This window comes from Podarcis cretensis, assembly GCF_951804945.1.
Source record: "Podarcis cretensis genome assembly, chromosome: 18".
Lineage (NCBI taxonomy): Eukaryota > Metazoa > Chordata > Lepidosauria > Squamata > Lacertidae > Podarcis > Podarcis cretensis.
Window position 1 is genome coordinate 10,041,547 of NC_137188.1, and position 20,199 is coordinate 10,061,745.

The 20,199-nt window shown below is 52.2% G+C and overlaps 2 protein-coding genes across 3 annotated transcripts in view; both read right to left on the reverse strand.

The window, feature by feature from the left end:
- The window catches only part of SHC2 (SHC adaptor protein 2), a 46,192-nt gene extending 43,677 nt beyond the window's left edge, over positions 1-2,515 (reverse strand). For both annotated transcript variants that reach the window (XM_079960629.1, XM_079960630.1), the window contains exon 1: positions 1,890-2,515. In XM_079960629.1, the coding sequence (XP_079816755.1) occupies positions 1,890-2,447 (558 nt within the window). In that variant the 5' untranslated portion in view covers positions 2,448-2,515. The remainder of the gene's footprint in view (positions 1-1,889) is intronic.
- Positions 2,516-7,562: 5,047 nt separating this feature from the next.
- On the reverse strand, positions 7,563-13,962 carry CIMAP1D (CIMAP1 family member D; the record flags this gene model as incomplete). Its single annotated transcript, XM_079960938.1, has 4 exons — positions 13,847-13,962; positions 13,114-13,224; positions 9,372-9,485; positions 7,563-8,047 (listed from the first exon to the last, which is right to left on the reverse strand). The coding sequence occupies exons 1-4, from the start codon at positions 13,896-13,898 to the stop codon at positions 7,563-7,565; spliced, it is 762 nt and encodes a 253-aa protein (XP_079817064.1). The 5' UTR covers positions 13,899-13,962.
- Positions 13,963-20,199: the final 6,237 nt, after the last annotated feature.

Consider the following 20,199-nt stretch of genomic DNA (forward strand, 5'->3'; position numbering starts at 1 on the left):
ATAATAATGTTTCTCCCATCCACTCACAACCCTGAAAGGTAGGTCAGCTCCATCGCGGAGCGGGGATTCGAACTCGCGTCTCGCAAGGTGCCACACCAGCCCTGGTTATCATTTAACACCTAGGTTTATTCTTATGTTTATATATTTAAAGGATTTAAAGGACAGCCCCATATCACTGGTGCTGCCGAAATGGGGAGGCGACTCTTTTTTGAACTCCAGCCTTTGAGGGCATCAACAAACAGGCCACTGTGATTCCAGGCTGCTGTTACATGTAAGTCGCTAGGAGGACACCCCAGATCAGATCCTCTTTACACCCTTCAATCCCACGCTGAGTGGAGGGGGCTAAAATATAAACCGCAAAACCTACTCTGTCTTTTTGTCTCCCCTCCACCAACACACAAACCTCAACCCCCATCCACTTCTGGCCCGATTAATTCAAAACGGAGACTAAGCGCGAGAGAGTTCGCCTGTCCCGATTCCCTGGTACGTCATTCCAGTCTGTGCAATGGGTACATTTGCTGTTAAGGTAAAGGTAAAGGAACCCCTGATCATTAGGTCCAGTTGTGGCCGACTCTGGGGTTGCGGCGCTCATCTCGCTTTATTGGCCGAGGGAGCTGGCGTACAGCTTCTGGGTCATGTGGCCAGCAGGACTAAGCCGCTTCTGGCAAACCAGAGCAGCGCATGGAAACACCATTTACCTTCCCACCGGAGTGGTACCTATTTATCTACTTGCGCTTTGACGTGCTTTCGAACTGCTAGGTTGGCAGGAGCAGGGACCGAGCAACGAGAGCTCACCCCATCGCGGGGATTCGACCCTAGGCTCTGTGGTTTAACCCCAGCACCACCCGCATCCCATACATTTGTTGTTAGGGCCAAAAAAAGTCAAACTAGTGATCGCTGTCCGCTAGCTTATGAGCAAGAGGTCCCGAGGCTCGCGCTCGATTTGTTCTGAAAGCCTTACCCCGACTGAAACCATGCCGGGGCGCTCTCAAAATGCTCCACAGCACACAAAAGACCCATAAGAGCAGCAAACTACTATCGGGGATGGCCTCTGAGCACGTGCAGAGTGAACTCCACTCCACAGAGCAACTGCAACCAGTAGGTCAGACTGGGTATTTGATCGGCAGGGCTTCCCCTGAGGTCTGCTTCTTTTTTCACCATGCCCCCTAGAATCATAGAGTTGTTGAGCTGGGAGGGACCCGGGGGTCATCTAGTCCAACCCCCTGAAATGCCCCCTGGGTTGGCTTGATCCACCAACCTTCTGGTTGGCAGCCCACTGTGCCAAATCGCACGAATTAGCACTCCCGGCGCTTCCAGATTTCGGGCCATGGATGGGCTCGTGAGGTTTGGTGCCTGTTACGAAAAGTCCCCCCCCAACTGCCCCCAGACGCTGTCCCCAAAACGACCCCCCTTGCAAAGGAAGCAGGAGGCCGACAGCCACTCACCCGAACGATGTAGGATGTTCGGCTTCCGGAAAAAGTTCGCGAAGCAGAACGCTCGCTTCTGGGTTTGCAGCGTTCGGGAGCCAAAACATCCGGGTCACAAGACGTTTGAGAAGCAAGGTACGGCTGTATTCGGGGAAATGATCGAGACCCAGCAGGTGCCGTGACGTTCAAACCCTGATCTCTGACACTCTAACAACTGCACGGCACTGCCTCTTTTTAACCACGAGGAGGCCAGATTGCAGGTTATCCTGTTGCCATTTGGGGGCAAAGTGGACTAACTCTTCCCTGCCCCCAGGGAGAGCTGCCACCTGGATTCGCCTCTGCTCCCCTCCCAAAACGACATAGCCCAACCTGCAAAAAATCCCCCCCACAAAACTGCCCCCAGACGTTGTCCCCAAAACGACCCCCCCTTGCGAAGGAAGCAGGGGCCCAACGGCCACTCACCCGAACGATGTAGGAGACCCCTGGGCCCAGGATTCTCTCGTCCGGGTGCAGCCAGCCTTTGACCGGTTTGCTGATGAAGCTCCCTTTCCGACTCCATTCCTCCCCGGCCGGCCGGCCCCCCTCGGCCCGTGGGGCCTTCCTCCCACCGCCGACAGGGCCCCCCCTCAGCCGGCTCATCACCTGCAGGCTGCAGGGCGTGGCGCAGACGGGCTCACAGGCGCTGAGGACGGCAGCCAGGCCCGACGAGGGGGGCTGCGGGGTGCCCCGGACTTCTCTCCCTGCGGCCGAAATCTCCTTGTTGCTGCCGGAGGGGCTCCGGCTGAGAAACCCCGAAGGGCTGGAAAATTTCCACTGGGGCATTTTGGGAATCAGCATGCAGAAGGTGGTAACGGCCTCCTGCTCTTCGCCCAGCGGCGGGGGGCAGGGGGGGTCCGCGGGGGCGGCCGAGGGGGGCGGCAGCGGCCCGGTGGCCGAAGCGACCTTGCCGCTCATGGCTGGTTTCTCCGACGGAGTCAGGGCGTCGTTCCAAAAACGGTCATACTTCGGCACTGCTAGCATCCCCGGCTCGTCTGGCTAAGTGGTTTTAGAGTGCTCCCGGTCGCTCTGAGCAGCGCGGCCGGCCGAACGCCGCCCCTGCCGCATGCCGCCCCCCCCCCCTCCGCCAATACAGGCCTCCAGCAGACATCCCTCTCTTACCCAACCCTTGGGAAGATCAGAGAACACACCATGACGTAATTCTCCCTGGCTACCATTTATTTATTTCTTTGCACACACAAGCGCTGCAGAATTGGAGGCTGCTGCTGCTGCTCTCTCCAGCTGCCCAGACAAATTGGCAGAAAAAATAAACTCGCTGTTCCTGCGGCCGTTCCCCATCCCCAAGAAAAGAAGGGGTCGTTCCCCACATTTTTAGAATTTTAGATTTTAGAATTTTATTGTTGTTAGCCGCCCTGAGCCCGGCTTCGGCTGGGGAAGGCGGGATATAAATAAAATTTATTATATTATTATTTTTCATCATGGAAACTTTAAAGATTCAGGTGTGTTGGGGTGTTTTTTAACCTTAGGGGTTTCATATACAGGGTACCTCGGGTTAAGTACTTAATTTGTTCTGGAGGTCCGTTCTTAACCTGAAACTGTTCTTAACCTGAAGCACCACTTTAGCTAATGGGGCCTCCCGCTGCTGCCGCGCCGCCAGAGCACAATTTCTGTTCTCATCCTGAAGCAAAGTTCTTGCTTAGCTTTGCAAACGCATAATAATAATAATTTATTATTTATACTCCGCCCATCTGGCTGAGTTTCCCCAGCCACTCTGGGCGGCTCCCAATCAAGTATTAAAAACAATATAGCGTTAAATATTAAAAACTTCCCTAAACAGGGCTGCCTTCAGATGTCTTTTAAAGATAGGATAGCTGCTTATTTCCTTCACATCTAAAGGGAGGGCGTTCCACAGGGCGGGCACCACCACCGAGAAGGCCCTCTCTGGTTCCCTGTAACCTCACTTCTTGCAGGGAGGAAACCGCCAGAAGGCCCTCGGAGCTGGATCTCAGTGTCCGGGCAGAACGATGGGGGTGGAGACGCTCCTTCAGGGATACTGGGCCATTTAGGGCTTTAAAGGTCAGCCCCAACACTTTGAATTGTGCTCGGAAACATACTGGGAGCCAATGTAGGTCTTTCAGGACCGGTGTTATGTGGTCCTGGCAGCCACTCCCAGTCACCAGTCTAGCTGCCACATTCTGGATTAGTTGCAGTTTCTGGGTCACCTTCAAAGGTAGCCCCACGTAGAGCGTGTTGCAGTAGTCCAAGCGGTAGATAACCAGAGCATGCACCACTCTCGCCAGACAGTCAGTGGTTTCGTTGAGACACAACTAAAAGGCAAACGGCATTCGGCAGCACAACATCGTGGAATTGATATGTCTGGAAAACAGGGTGTGGGTCTGCCTGCCTTGCTAGGACTCCCCCACCACCCCCCCCGTGAGCGTCCCCCTGACCCCCCAGCAAAAAAGGCTGCTGCGAATCCGCCGTAAGCCTCTGGTTTCAGAGACAAGGCCTGCTTGCTCCTTCCTTTGCCAGCAGGATAGGCATCGTAATTCTGCAAGCAGCCAAATCTTTGGCTCCCTAAGCCCCTGCTATCTTCAGAGTGGATCAAGGACAGTTCATTAAAGAGAATGACAGTCAGAAGGTGGACATGCTCTGGTGCTTGAAGAAAGCTGGCCTGTCGTCTCAGAGGCTCGGATTATTTTCTGGCGGAGAGAGAGAGAGAGACCGTACAATTCTGAGTTTGCAGCCCAGTCACAGGCAAAAAAAAAACAGGTGAGAGCTGTTCTCCTCGGCAGGTCGAGGGACCAGGCCACAGGGAGGGATAGAGAAAGCAAGTGATGAATTAATTACTCCTCTGCCAGAGGTTTTGTGCCATTTTGCTCTTAAAAAACACACCAAATCGTTTAAATTTTCAGATTTACAGACATACATCAAACAAATAAATAAAACAAACCCTGTAAGTTCCCTTGGACTTCCCTCCTCCCATATGTGGGTCCTTATGTTAAGGGACGCGGGTGGCGCTGTGGTCTAAACCACTGAGCCTCTTGGGCTTGCCGATCAGAAGGTGGGCGGTTCGAATCCCCGCGACGGCGTGAGCTCCCGTTGCTCTGTCCCAGCTCCTGCCAACCTAGCAGTTCAAAAGCACACTGGTGCAAGTAGATAAATAGGTACCACTGTGGCAGGAAGGTAAACGGCGTTTCCGTGCGCTCTGGTTTCCGTCACGGTGTCCCATTGCACCAGAAGCGGTTTAGTCCTGCTGGCCACATGACCCGGAAAGCTGTCTGCGGACAAACGCCGGCTCCCTCAGCCTGAAAGCGAGTTGAGCGCTGCAACCCCAGTCGCCTTTGACTGGATTTAACCATCCAGGGGTCCTTCACCTTTACCTTTCATTTACCCTTATGTTAATTTCTGCATCTTCTTCATTAATCCAGTTCTATTAAATCTGCAATAAAACCACGGCCCAACATTTAAGTACAAGCATCATTCCAATACTACTAATAATTTTAATCGCTTACAATGATTTTTTTATATATATAGGTACCGTATTTTTCGCCCTATAGGACGCACTTTTCCCCCTCCAAAAATGAAGGGGAAATGTGTGTGCGTCCTATGGGGCGAATGCAGGCGTTTGCTGAAGCCTGGAGAGAGAGAGGGGTCGGTGCGCACCACCCCCTCTCGCTCTCCAGGCTTCAGGAGAGCCCCAGCGCCAGCCCCACAAGGTCGGGGGACAGCGGGGAGGTGGAACGCCGCCATCCCGCTGTCTCCCGATGTGGTTTGGAGGCTGACGGCGGGGAGACGCGTGCTTCTCCCCACCGCCAGCCCCGCAAGCTCCGGGGACAGCTGGGAGGCGCAGCGCGTCTTCCTGCTGTCCCCGGACCTGGTCTGAAGGCGGAGAGAAGAGCGCTTCTCCCCGCTGCCGGCCCCACAAGCGCCTGGGGGGGGGATTTTTTTTTTCTTTATTTCCCCCCAAAAAAACTTGGTGCGTCCTATGGGCCGGTGCGTCCTATGGGGCGAAAAATACGGTAAATTATATATTTTCCGCCATTTCATTATTGAAATGTTGGTCTTCCTGATTCCAGATTCTTCCAGTCAGTTTTGCCATTTCTGCATAGTCCATCAGTTTAATCTGCCATTCTTCACTGGTAGGGACTGTGTCATTGTGTTGGAAACAGAAGGAACTTTTTTCCACATGTGGTGGACATGCAAAATAGTTAGAGAATTAGGAAATGATATATAACAAGATGAAAAACATGTTTAAAAGACACACACACACCCCTAACAAGCAGAGTCACTTCTTTTAGGAATGGTACAGGAGGCACATAGCTAGGTCTCAGAAAAATCTATTTATGTATGCCACAACAGCTAGGATTTGGTTGCACATGCCCTTTTGGCTTGCCCTCTTTATAAAGACGAGGAATAAGATTGTGTTGTTGTTTCGTCGTTTAGTCGTGTCCGACTCTTCGTGACCCCCTGGACCAGAGCACGCCAGGCACTCCTGTCTTCCACTGCCTCCCGCAGTTTGGTGAAACTCATGCTGGTAGCCTCGAGAACACTGTCCCACCACCTCATCCTCTGTCATCCCCTTCTCCTTGTGCCCTCCATCTTTCATCCTCTTCATGGATCACTGCCTTGGTGTGGCGAAGGGGCTTGAATAACTCAGAGAAGCTATGAGCCATGCCATGTAGGGCCACCCAAGATGGACAGGTCGTAGTGGAGAGTTTTGACCAAACATGATCCACCTGGAGCAGGAACCGGCAAGCCACTCCAGTATCCCTGCCAAGAAAACTCCATGGACAAAGACAACAGGATTAAGATTATCACCCCTCTTTTATTGTCCATTCCGGGTCGCCCAACCACTGCCCCAGTGTCCTTTCTCTTGGCAGATCAAGATGAGCAGGTGACAGCAAAGGTGGCAAGGTTTTTAGCAGGGGCAATCAGAATAAGGTCCGCGATTTGACTATTGACTCAAAACCCTAAAATGTATTTTATACAATTGACTTTTTATTTCCATTCTTTGTATATCGCATTGTTGTTTTATTGCAATGGCCGGTGGCTGACACAAATAAAGATTCATTCGCCCGTTCATTCCCAAATCCTTTGCGCAGTGTATCATTGCAGCTTTGAATCAGTCTGTGTCTCTCATAATAATAATAATAATAATTTATTATTTATACCCCACCCATCTGGCTGGGTTTCCCCAGCCACTCTGGGCGGCTTCCAAAAAAATATTAAAATACTGTAATACATCAAACATTAAAAGCTTCCCTAAACAGGGCTGCCTTCAGATGTCTTCGAAAAGTCTGGTAGTTGTTCTTTGACATCTGGTGGGAGGGCGTTCCACAGGGAGGGCGCCACTACCGAGAAGACCCTCTGCCTGATTCCCTGTAACTTGGCTTCTCACAGTGAGGGAACCACCAGAAGGCCCTCGGAGCTGGATCTCAGTGTCTGGGTAGAACGATGGGGGTGGAGACGCTCCTTCAGATATACTGGACCGAGGCCGTTTAGGGCTTTAAAGGTCAGCACCAACACTTTGAATTGTGCTCGGAAACATACTGGGAGCCAATGTAGGTCTTTCAAGACCGGTGTTATGTGGTCTCGGCGGCCGCTCCCAGTCCCCAGTCTAGCTGCCGCATTTTGGATTAATTGCAGTTTCTGGGTCACCTTCAAAAGTAGCCCCACGTAGAGTGCATTGCAGTAGTCCAAACGGGAGATAACCAGAGCACGCACCACTCTGGAAAGCCAGTCCACGGGCAGGGAGGGTCTCATCCTGCGTACCAGATGGAGCTGGTAAACAGCTGCCCTGGACACAGAATTAACCTGTGCCTCCATGGACAGCTGCGAGTCCAAAATGACTCCCATGCCTGGTCCTTCAGGGGCACAGTGACCCCATTCAGGACCAGGGAATCCTCCACACCAGCCCGCCCCCTGTCCCCCAAAAACAGTACTTCTGTCTTGTCAGGATTCAACCTCAATCTGTTAGCCACTATCCATCCTCCAACAGCCTCCAGACACTCACACAGGACCTTCACCGCCTTCACTGGTTCTGATTTGGAAGAGAGGTAGAGCTGGGTATGATCCGCATGTCCTAGATGTGCGACGGGTGAGGCAGTCGCTTATGTGCCCAGCCAGTCCCTGATTCTACCATTCTGGAACATCTGTGATGAGGGGCATGAGGAATTCTGAGTGGCGGACCCCAAGGGAATAGGAAAGAGCTTTCGCCCTATGAACCTTGACCTTCTCTGGGCTGTGGGCCCCGGGGCCCGGGGTGTGGGAGACCTGTGTGGGCTTCTTCAACCTCCCCAACATGGAGAAAGATGGGGGCCGACAGAGATAGACGCTGGGGTCCGTGGTGTTGTAACGCCCCGGGCCGGGGGTCTGGGAGAGGTCTTCGGCGTAGCTCCCCTTGGCGTTCCAGCCACGGATGGTGAAGGATGGACTCGAGGGCTTGCTGGGCACCCGCGGGCCAAGCAGCGAGGGGAGGGTGTAGCTGTTGGGGGCCGGGACGGGGTCCACCAGGCGGCTTTTGGTCCGGGCCCCGATGGAAAAGGAAGGCGGTCTCTGCTGCGACGGAGGAGGGGCCCTCTCGGGGCTGTACGTCCCCGGCCCAGGGGTCTGGGGCAGACCTGGAGGGAAAATACACACTATGAACACAGCTTGGGCACAGAGGCAGCATGGTGTAGTGGTCGGAGAACAGGAAGTAGCTTCGCACAGAGCTGAGTTGCGGAATTGAGGAGTTGGAAGGGGTCGCGTGGGTCATACAGCCCAACCCCAGCAATGCAGGAATCTTATGCCCAATGTAGGGATCGAATTAAGGTAAAAGGACCCCTGACCATTAGGTCCAGTCATGACCGACTCTGGGGTTGCGGCGCTCATCTCGCTTTATTGTCCGAGGGAGCCGGCGTACAGCTTCTGGGTCATGTGGCCAGCAGGACTAAGCCGCTTCTGGCGAACCAGAGCAGCGCATGGAAACGCCGTTTACCTTCCCGCTGGAGCGGTACCTATTTATCTACTTGCACATTGACGTGCATTCAAACTGCCAAGTGGGCAGGAGCAGGGACCGAACAACGGGAGCTAGCCCCGTCCATTGCGGGGATTTGAACCGCCAACCTTCTGATCTGCAAGCCCTAGGCTCTGTGGTTTAACCCACATCGCCACCCGTGTCCCAGGAGTCGAATTATTACTAAGTAAAAAAAAAGGCAAAGGACCCCGGACGGTTAAGTCAAAGGTGACTATGGGGTTCTAAAAGTAAGATAGTTGTTTATTTCCTTGACATCTGATGGGAGGGTGTTCCACAGGGTGGGAGCCACCACCAAGAAGGCCCTCTGCCTGGTTCCCTGCAACCTCACTTCTCGCAGGGAGGGAACCGCCAGAAGCTCCTCGGAGTTGGACCTCAGTGTCTGGGCTGAACAATGGGGGTGAAAACCGTTTAGGGCTTTCAAGGTCAGCACCAGTACTTTGAATTGTACTCGGAAACATCCTGGGAGCCAATTGAGGCCTTTCAGGACCGGCATTATGTGGTCTCGGCGGCCCCTCCCTGTCACCAAATATACATCTCAAGTGTCAAAAGCCAGGATAAAAAGGTCTGTCGTCAGCAGTTTGCTGAAAGCAGTACGATGAAGATACCAGAAGCACTTTTGGGGGGAGATCTCCCACTTCGAGACCCTCTCCTGCAAGACCAGCACCGGCCTAAGCCTCTGAGCGTGGAGGGATTGCTGATCACCAGAATTGGGCCCAGATGAGCACCAGAATTGGGCCCAGAAACAAACCGGCAGCCTGGTAAAGCTCATAGTCTAGCCGCTGTGTTTTGAACCAGCTGCAACCTTTGTGCCCTCTCCGAGGGCAGCCCCAGCCTAAGCATCTCACAGCAATCTAGTCGGTACCCAAACTCCCCTTATCTTGCATGCTCTCTGTTTCATGGGTGTTTCCAAAGCCCACCTGCCCGCTTACCTGGGGCTCTCGCTCTTGCCAGCATGGAGTAGGAAGGTCCCTTCGCCCGGCCAAAGCGTGTGAGCTCAGGGTGCACAAAGTAACACGGCCCAGGGCTTGAATCCTTCAGGTCTACTGGAGAGGAGGAAAAACAACAACAGCAGATATACTAGAAGACGAGACAAAACAATGGGTACACCTAGAGAGGGACAGCATACCTCAATATTCTCTGGTTGGCCTCTGTTTTTTCCTCCGACCAATGGAGAACGTACAAAGGACGCTATGAGGGCTCTTGTTGTCGCCCATAAGGGAATAAGGACAGATTTTCGTTTATTACAAAACCTACATACAGCAGCTCCAAGATGTAAGTCATGGGCCCCGCGTGCTCCCTAAAATATCACTGCTTTGCTCCTTTCCATATATAGGGTGCCTACATTCTGCATGGACTGGTTGCATTACTGTATAGCAGGGGTCAGCAAAGTTTATCTTGCCTGGGCTAGATCGATCCTGCAGAGATCCCTCCATGGGCTAGATCGTGTGCGCACCTGCGATTTTCAGCACCTGCGCATGCGCAGACACAGACGCGATTTCCGAGTCCCCACGCTGCGCTGTGCCGATTTAGTGCCGCGCACGAACGGGCAGCTCAGTTCGGGGTGTGGCTCGTGGACTGGTCAAACGACCTATCCGGCTACACCAGAGCCAGTGTGGTGCAGTGGTTAAGAGCGGTGGACTCGTAATCTGGGGAACCGGGTTCGAGTCTCCGCTCCTCCACATACAGCTGCTGGGTGACCTTGGGCCAGTCACACTTCTTTGAAGTCTCTCAGCCCCACTCACCTCACAGAGTGTTTGTTGTGGGGGAGGAAGGGAAAGGAGATTGTTAGCCGCTCTGAGACTCCTTAAATGGAGTGAAAGGCAGGATATCAAATCCAAACTCTTCTTCTTCTTCTTCCGGCCCATGGGCCTTAGGTTGCTGACCCCTGCCATACAGCATATATTCAATGCAAAAAACAGCAACGATTTGTTGTTGTCAAAGAACAGCTGGACAGAGAAAGGGCCCCATGACCTTCAGGGCCTCATCAAACCTAAATCCGACCCCGGTCAGAGATTACTCACTGACAAAAATGCATGCAGGTCCTTTAATCTCAATGGGACTACTCTGAGCAGTACTAAAGTTGGATACTGTTTTCGGTAAGGGCTTCCAGGTGCAGAGAGATGTCTGTGGGCCCCATCTCTGAAAATTGTCATGGAGACTTGAATCCTGACAGCTATTCATGCCACCTGTCAAATGTTTATCTCGTCTCCATTTCAGTCATGTTCATTTGTTTTATAAGCTCCATTAACTTTGAGAACATGTACATCCTTTTATTCCTCTTCATGTGCTAATTTTAACCGCGCCTTCTGCGATTTTAGGAAAGTTTGGCCTGTGCTTCGTCGCTTCATCCCGCTGTACCGCAAGCGCTCTCCTGTTCTGACATTGGGTGCAATGCACACACATTCCAGCACATCTGTCCACATCTGGACAGCTCGTTTGGACTTCCTGGAAGAAATATTCAGAAGCATTTTGGAAGTTTCCCAGCCCGTTGCATAGCTGGTAGCACTGCTACATATGAAGTGTGTGTGTGTGTGTGTGTGTTATTTAGAGGTGGCCATGTGGGAAAGATGGCCTCAGTAGGGCCCTCTCCCTAAACATGCCCCCTCCTCCTTGACACTGTCACCACTGCCTACTAGACTGCCCTCAACCACAGATAGGTGACAGCTCAAGCAGAGGCGAGGCCAGTAGCCCAATGGTTCCTGAAGGAGCATCTCCACCCCCACCGTCCGGCCCAGACGCTGAGGTCCAGCTCCGAGGGCCTTCTGGCGGTTCCCTCCCTGTGAGAAGCGAGGTTACAGGGAACCAGGCAGAGGGCCTTCTCGGTAGTGGCCCCTGCCCTGTGGAACACCCTCCCTTCGGATGTCAAGGAGATAAAGATCTATCTTTACTGTTAGAAGACATCTGAAGGCAGCCCTTTTTAGGGAAGTTTTTAATATTTAATGCTGTATTGTTTTTAACACTCGATTAGGAGTTGCACAGAGTGGCTGGGGAAACTCAGCCAGATGGGCAGGGTATAAATAATAAATTATTATTATTATTATTATCTGAACACAGTGAGCTGAAAGAGGAAGTGGGAAAGAGCGCCACTCTTCCAACTTCCTCCTTCAACTCTATGTCCTTTCCAAGTGAGGAAAAAGGGTAACCGTCCTTACCAGAAGCAATGAGTGTAGGAAGAAGGCTCAGAGGTACCAGAATATTAAAGGTGCAATTGAACCCATGAGCCCCATGCTAGACACTGTATTGTTGTTTAGTCGTTTAGTCATGTCCGACTTCGTGACCCCATGGACCAGAGCATGCCAGGCCCTCCTGTCTTCCACTGCCTCCCGCAGTTGGGTCAAACTCATGCTGGTAGCTTCCAGAACACTGTCCCACCATCTCGTCCTCTGTCGTCCCCTTCTCCTTGTGCCCTCCATCTTTCCCAACATCAGGGTCTTTTCCAGGGAGTCTTCTCTTCTCATGAGGTGGCCAAAGTCTTGGAGCCTCAGCTTCAGGATCTGTCCTTCCAGGGAGCACTCAGGGCTGATTTCCTTCAGAATGGAGAGGTTTGATCTTCTTGCAGTCCATGGGACTCTCAAGAGTCTCCTCCAGCACCAGAATTCAAAAGCATCCATTCTTCGGCCATCAGCCTTCTTTATGGTCCAGCTCTCACTTCCATACATCACTACTGGGGAAACCATAGCTTGAACTATACGGACCTTTGTTGGCAAGGTGATGTCCCTGCTTTTGAAGATGCTGTCTAGGTTTGTCATTGCTTTTCTCCCAAGAAGCAGGCGTCTTTTAATTTCGTGGCTGCTGTCACCATCTGCAGTGATCATGGAGCCCAAGAAAGTAAAATCTCTCACTGCCTCTATTTCTTCCCCTTCTATTTGCCAGGAAGTGATGGGACCAAGGCCATGATCTTCGTTTTTTTGATGTTGAGCTTCAGACCATATTTTGCGCTCTCCCCTTTCACCCTCCTTAAGAGGTTCTTTAATTCCTCCTCACTTTCTGCCATCAAGGTTGTGTCATCTGCACTGTATTAGCCAATCTGAATATAAGAGTCATCGACTGAAAAGGGCCTTCCCAGTCACCTGCTCCCTGAGGAGATTGAACCTAGGCCACGAAGAAGCTTTCTGGGTCCTTCTCCGACCCAGAAAGCACCTCACAAATGGCTGCTAATCACTGTTGTTGTTGTTGTTGTTGAGTCGTGTCCGACTCTTCGTGACCCCCTGGACCAGAGCACTCCAGGCCCTCCTGTCTTCCACTGCCTCCCGCAGTTTGGTCAAACTCATGTTTGTAGCTTCGAGAACACTGTCCCACCATCTCGTCCTCTGTCGTCCCCTTCGCCTTGCGCCCTCCATCTTTCCCGACATCAGGGTATTTTCCAGGGAGTCTTCTCTTCTCGTGAGGTGGCCAAAGTCTTGGAGCCTCAGCTTCAGGATCTGTCCTTCCAGTGAGCACTCAGGGCTGATTTCCTTCCGAATGGAGAGGTTTGATCTTCTTGCAGTCCATGGGACTCTCAAGAGTCTCCTCCAGCACCACAATTCAAAAGCATCAATTCAAAAGCTAATCACTGTAAACAACTGCCACCCACCCACTCAAGCAACAACAGCCCATATAGAAGCCACAACTTCCTCCTCAAGCATTGCTCTTTTACCTTACAGGTAACCACTTGGCGGTTCAACTACTCACGTCTGTTTTTCAACCTCTGGTGGAAGGAGTAAGCTGGACTGGTGAATCGAGTGTAGTCGTGGTTGACAAACCCAACTGTCGGAGGCAAGGTGTAACATCCCGGTCCGGGGCCTGGCATGGTATATGAAGGGGGGGGGGAAACATTTTAGAAACAGGTTTCAGTGACTAAGAATGTGGCCAGCAGGACTAAACCGCTTCTGGTGCAACAGGACACCGTGACGGAAACCAGACTGTATGGTGACACCGTTTACCTTCCCGCCGCAGTGGTACCTATTTATCTACTTGCACCGGTGTGCTTTTGAATTACTAGGTTGGCAGGAGCTGGGACGGAGCAAAGGGAGCTCACCCCATCGCGGGGATTCGAACTGCCGACCTTCAGTCGGCAAGCCCAAGAGGCTCAGTGGTTTAGACCACGGTGCCACCTGCGTCTTTGGAATAGGTCTTTGGAATGTTGCTGTTGTTTAGTCGTTTAGTCATGTCCGACTCCATAGATAAATAGGTACCACTCCGGCGGGAAGGTAAACGGCGTTTCTGTGCGCTGCTCTGGTTTGCCAGAAGCAGCTTAGTCCTGCTGGCCATATGACCCGTAAGCTGTACGCTGGCTCCCTCGGCCAATAAAGCAAGATGAGCGCCGCAACCCCAGAGTCGGTCACGATTGGACCTAATGGTCAGGGGTCCTTTTACCTTTATCTTTATGTTCAGTATAAACAAAGTAAGCAATAGTCCTCCATACCCGTCTCGCGAGCAGCAATCGCTGGCATCTTTTTCAGTCCGGAGTCTTCCATCTTGGATCAGCAAATATGGTGTTCGTCGGGGGTCAATAATGTTTTCTTGTCTCTGTCCTCCCAACCCAGGAAAAACACACACACACCTTTCTTGCCAGTAAGACACAAATGTTTAGGCGTTTGCACGCGTAGAGAATAGTTTCTCTCTCTATCTCTCCAGGTGGACCGGCCCGCAGCGAGGAAGAAGAGAAGTGACTTTGCGCCTGCTCACGTCTCACTGTCAGGGACGGCGAGATGTCATTCGGGTTGCCGGCGATCTGTCGATAAAAGGATGCTCTGAAAGGGGATACGCAGCAGGTGGCCGGAGAGAGATTGTCTCTGTAAATGTATCTTCCCGATCTTTCCGAAGAGAGTGATATGGTGGCACAAAAGGAACGCTGGCGCAGACAGCTGAAATGCCCTCGGGGAGCTGTGCTGCTCCATGTTTCTAGACATTGCACTCGCGAAATATTTCTGCCGGGTGAGCGGCAGGTAAACAAAGAGAGCATCAAAAAAGCTCCCTGCTGGATCAAGCCAACGGGCCACCAAGTCTGGCATTCTCTTCTCACAGTGCCTGGGGGGGAACCCACAGCTGGATTCGAACGCAGCTCTCGCCTTCTGCGGTTACCAGCAACTGGGATTCAGAAGACTTGGCAGCCCCAACTGCGGAGGCAGAACAGAGGCATCGTGAGCAAGTCCGCAATAACTCACAAGGCGTTGGCAAAGTTAACTATTCAAAGAAACAAACCAGCTCAGAGCCCGTGAGCACAGTAACTCTTCCCCAATGAGGCCGTTGCGAAGGCTGAAGGTCTCCGCCTTTCCACCGCTCTCTAAGTCCCTTGGGATGTGGGTGGCACTGTGGTCTAAACCGCTGAGCCTCTTGGGCTTGCCGATCGGAAGGTCGGCGGTTCGAATCCCCGCGACGGGGCGAGCTCTGTCTCAGATCCTGCCGACCTAGCAGTTCGAAAGCACACCAGCACAAGTAGATAAATAGGTACCGCTCTGGTTTCCGTCACGGTGTCCTGTTGCACCAGAAGCGGTTTAGTCCTGCTGGCCACATGACTCAGAAAGCTGTCTGTGGACAAACACTGGCTCCCTCAGCCTGAAAGCGAGATGAGCGCCGCAACCCCATAGTCGCCTTTGACTGGACTTAACCGTCCAGGGGTCCTTTACCTTTTACCTAAGTCCCTTCCTCCCCCAGTTCCTTTCCAAGAAATCTGAGGCTCCTTCATCTTGCCTGTCTTTGCTCTGTCCTCTTCACACCTCTTCTGATTCTGGGACACATGGAAGAGGGGAGAGCCTAACCAACCTGACCCATCCCTGCTTTGTAGCAGAGATGCGTGCTCTTCATTTGACAGAAACGGACAAAAAACTGATCAGTGGTGTTCAGAGAAGACCTCGTTCGCATCGAGCAATAAACCTGTGAGAGAAATTGATTGGTTTCGTTGATTATTGGCACGCCCCCAGCCTAGATTCGCATCTTGCCTTTCGACAAAGTTTCAAGGCAGCTACCAATCAAATTCACATCGCGGCTATTGCGCTAAACGGGAGAAATCTATTTTTGTAATTGATGTCAACCTTTTCTTTAAAAACAAAAAGGATTATATCACATATCCAGTCTTGTTGCACTAATGGAGAGATGCAAAGGTTTGGGGGAGACAAAAGGTTGTTTATTATCATCATTATTATCGATCGTATATAAATCTCCCTGGAAGCCTTGCAGCGTCGGGCAAAAACACATCATTTCTCGCTTATACCCTGTTCTGCCTTCATGAGGGAAGCCCAAAGAAAATTGGGAGTTGGAGAGTGGGGAATATTAGCAAAGAATCAATGTAATCCAAGAGAGGCAGTGCTGCATAGTGGTTGGAGCAGGGGTGGGGAAACTTTTTTTCATGCAGGGGCCATATTGCCTTGTATGGAACCTTCTGAGGGCCACATGCCCTGGTGGGCGGAGCCAGAGGCCAAAGGAGGCGGGCCAATGGGTGTGGCTTTTGTACTGTTCGACCAAAGTTGTTGAAGTTTTCGAGGTTTTTCTGAGCCATGTCTGGGAAATTTTGGATGTATGACAACCCTTGAGAGGAGGGGAGATTTGGGGGGGGGGGACGGATTCAGCATGGATGACTCCTTACCTTGCTAGCTGAGACTCCAGACACCTACCCCCAACCCCAGGCCTGTGAAACCAAGCAATACGGTTCTGAGTTCAAGTTGCGGCAAACTGCAGTAGGGGAGAGTTACTGGATGGCTGCCGTGAGAATATGGTGGACTAGAGGGGCTTGTTTTCAGGTTTTCGTACACTCTTATATTGGCAGCCACCTAGCGCCCTAATGGGACACGGCTGGCGCTGTGAGTTAAACCACAGAGCCTAGGACTTGCCGATCAGAAGGTCGGCGGTTCGAATCCCTGCAATGACGGGGTGAGCTCCCGTTGCTCAGTCCCTGCTCCTGCCCACCTAGCAGTTCGAAAGCACGTCAAAGTGCAAGTAGATAAATAGGTACCACTCCGGCGGAAAGGTAAACGGCGTTTCCGTGCGCTGCTCTGGTTCGCCAGAAGCGGCTTAGTCCTGCTGGCCACATGACCCGGAAGCTGTACGCCGGTTCCCTCGGCCAATAAAGTGAGATGAGCGCCGCAACCCCAGAGTCGGACATGACTGGAGTTAATTGTCAGGGGTCCCTTTACCTTTAACACCCTAATAGTATTGATACTGGGGTAGAAGCGGAGATTTTCCTCTTTATCAAATCGGATGCTAACCAATCTGCGGCGTGGTCTCTTACGCCATTACTTCATTTATTTATTTTGACATTTCCGCCTCCCTTCTTATGCCTAATGATTTCCTTCTGAAGAGATCTGCTCCTGTTTCAGCTCACCAACTGCCGGCGTGATGCCGCCCCAGCTTTAATTTAATTCTAATTACTGCTATTAATGCTAATTAGGACCACTAATACTTGGCACCGATATAGAACTTTTTTAAGTGCTTCGCATGCATTCCGTTAGGAAGCTCATTACGCCGTCCTTATAAGGTGACTGTTTCTCTTGCAAACGGGCAGCTGTGTGTCTTGATCTCTGCCTGTTTTAGGATCTCATTTGGCCCAGACCTTGTTGTTGTTTAGTCGTTTAGTCGTGTCCGACTCTTCGTGACCCCCTGGACCGGAGCACGCCAGGCCCTCCTGTCTTCCACTGCCTCCCGCAGTTTGGTCAAACTCATGTTGGTCTCTTCGAGAACACTATCCAACCATCTCATCCTCTGTCGCCCCCTTCTCCTTGTGCCCTCCATCTTTCCCAACATCAGGGTCTTTTCCAGGGCCGGTTGGAATAAAGTGATCTCCGCCTGTAGCGGGTATATGGCAAGGCAGGAGCCAGCCCGGTTTCTCTAGGGAGGGAATTCCGACTGAAGGAATGGGTTTCTGTACAGTCAGTCTGAAATGGGACCCAAAATCGCCATTTTTCCTCCTCCAAGGGAGCATTTCTAAAATGCATTAACTTGAGCTCTTGGGTCAATGTATAAACAGAAAGCCAGCTGTATAAACAAGTTCTCAAAGCCCTCTCCTTTATCAGTCCGTGACGGCAATGGATGGCCTTGGCTGTTCCAGTGGAGCAGGGATGGCACGTCTGGGTCTTATCTTACATCCTGACCACAAAAAGACGCACAGATCTTGTCAGGTCTGACAAGGGACCCAGGAACGGTGCCAGGAGTGTTCTCAGAGTTGGTGACCTCCTGCCCCAAGATAAGAGTATAGGAACAGGAACACCCTTTTATGGTCAAGGGTCCCAGGACAGGGATATCTGTTTATGGTCATGGATGTCAACTTACGTGTACAGTGGTGCCCCGCAAGACGAATGCCTCGCAAGATGAAAAACCCGCTAGACGAAAGGGTTTTCCGTTTTGGAGGCGCTTCGCAAAACGAATTTCCCTATGGGCTTGCTTTGCAAGACGAAATGTCTTGTGAGTTTTTCTGACTTTTTTTCCCTTCCCCCCCCTTTTTCTAAGCCGCTAAGCCGCTTATCTGCTTATCCGCTAAGCTGATAAGCCGCTAAAAGCCGCTAAGCTGCTAATAGCGCTAAGCCGCTAAGCCGTCAATGGGCTTGCTTCGCAAGACGAAAAAACCGCTAGACAAACGGATTCTTTTCGTCTTGCGAGGCACCACTGTATAAGCTGACGTGGCTGGATTCCTGGGGAAGGGGGGAGAGGGTGCCTGGAGGATATATATACTGCATGAAATTTCTCATTTCTTTGGACTTGCTGTGAACTGACCTTTCTGCTGCTCCGGAGAGCAGAAATAAAGAACTCTTTCTCTGAACCAAACCTTGGTGTCATTTGACTTCCTTCCTCCCCTCTGGGAGCAACGCAGACCCCACCAACCGGTAAAGTCTAATAAGGCTACACGACATCTGGGAGGAGCCAACACCAAAAAGGCCCTCTCTTGTGTCCCTACCCAATTCGCTTGTGAGGGTGGTGGGACCGAGAACGGTGTTTCCCCCAGGCAGGGAGAATAACGGTCTTTCTGGCAGCCTGGGCCCAGAGTCGGTTTTTGGCCAAGCTGGGTGTGGCTGATGAGGAGTTAGAGGTCCGGCAGGATATGGAGGTGGGGGCACCGACTTGGAGAAGCCCGGTCAGCCCTCCTTCCCCGCCCCGCCAAACCTACCGAGCATCTTCCAATTAGCAGCTTCGTCAGCGTTGACGCCAATCTACTGAAAGAAAACCTCGCGCGGAGCCCTCGGAAACTTCACCCCCGGGGGCATTCATTAAAGGTTTTAAAACACCTTGCACTAGTGGTGTGCTCCCCTCCTTTCTTCTCTCGACTTGGGCACTGCTGCTGCCAATTTAGCTAATTGGAACTCTTGAGGCTTGACAGGCGGGCGACGTTCCTTCTCCTCTGGCATTCTTTGTCCTGCAGGCCCGACATGGCAGATTCGGCAGCCGACTCCCGTTGTCGCTGCTTCTACTGAAGTCAACTTGAAGCCACTCTGTGTTTTCTCACCTTGTTTACTTATTAAAGCGGAATATAGGCAGCGGATCTTCCCCTGCTATTAAGCTGGAGTTGGGTGGTAATTTTGAGGTCAGACTCATCGCTGGGACTGGCATAGCAGGTGGAATGGTGGCTGTCTTCAGGAATCTCCCTGCTGCCCACATAACCTCAGTAACACCGCCACCCTCCAAATACAACATGGTTCAACCTCCTCCTACTACAACGACCCTGTGAGGAAAGAGAAGAGGCTGCGACTGACTCCAAAGTCAGCCCCGAGAGCTTTGTGATGGAGTGGAGATTTGATCTCCCAGGTACTAGTCTGACACTTTAACCACTACACCACCCTGCCTTCCTGGAGTCCAGCTCTATAAATGAAGTTAGGGACTCAGGGTGGCTGTCACAGTCCGGTCTACGGGCGATCGAAGTCCCAGCTGAGGACGTCGGGACCGGGGACAAGATGGCGGGGTGGGAGCAGGAATGAGAGTCCAGAAGCCAGGGGTCCGAGGGTGGGGAAGCAGGGAGTCACGAAGTCAAGGGTCCAAGGGACGAGAAGCAAGGAGTCACGAAGTCAGGGGTCCGAGGGTCGGGAAGCAAGGAGTCACGAAGTCAGGGATCCGAAGGTCGAGAAGCTAGGAGTCACGAAGTCAGGGGTCCGAGGGTCGGGAAGCAAGGAGTCACGAAGTCAGGGGTCTGAGGGTCGAGAAGCTAGGAGTCACGAAGTCAGGGGTCTGAGGGTCAAGAAGCAAGGAGTCAAACGCAGCAAGGCAGGGAACGTGATGCTGTGGCAAAAAGCCAAAGGGAAATGCTGACCTTATATCCCTTCCCTGCTGTTGCCACCAGGTGCAGCGAGTTACCAAGCGGCCTCACCTGTGCGGCCGCACCTTGCCTCTCCAGAACAAATTTAGGAAGGCCCCAGTCCTGCGAAGCCCTACTGGTCACAGGGTCTGGCTCCTGCAAGCACTCCTGACAGTGGCGCTGTGGTCTAAACCACTGAGCCTCTTGGGTTTCCTGACCAGGAGGTCAGTGGTTCGAATCCCCGTGACGGCGTGAGCTCCCGTTGCTCCATCCCAGCTCCTGCCAACCTAGCAGTTTGAAAGCATGCCAGCACAAGTAGATAAATAGGTACCAATGCGGCAGGAAGGTAAACGGTGTTTCCATGCCCTCTGGTTTCCGTCATGTGCCAGAAGCGGTTTAGTCCCGCAGGCCACATGACCCGGAAAGCTGTCTGTGGACAAACGCCGGCTCCCTTGGCCTGAAAGTGAGATGAGCGCTGCAACCGCATAGTTGCCTTTGACTGGACTTAACTGTCCAGGGGTCCTTTACCTTTTATATATATATATGAAGTAGGCATTTATAGT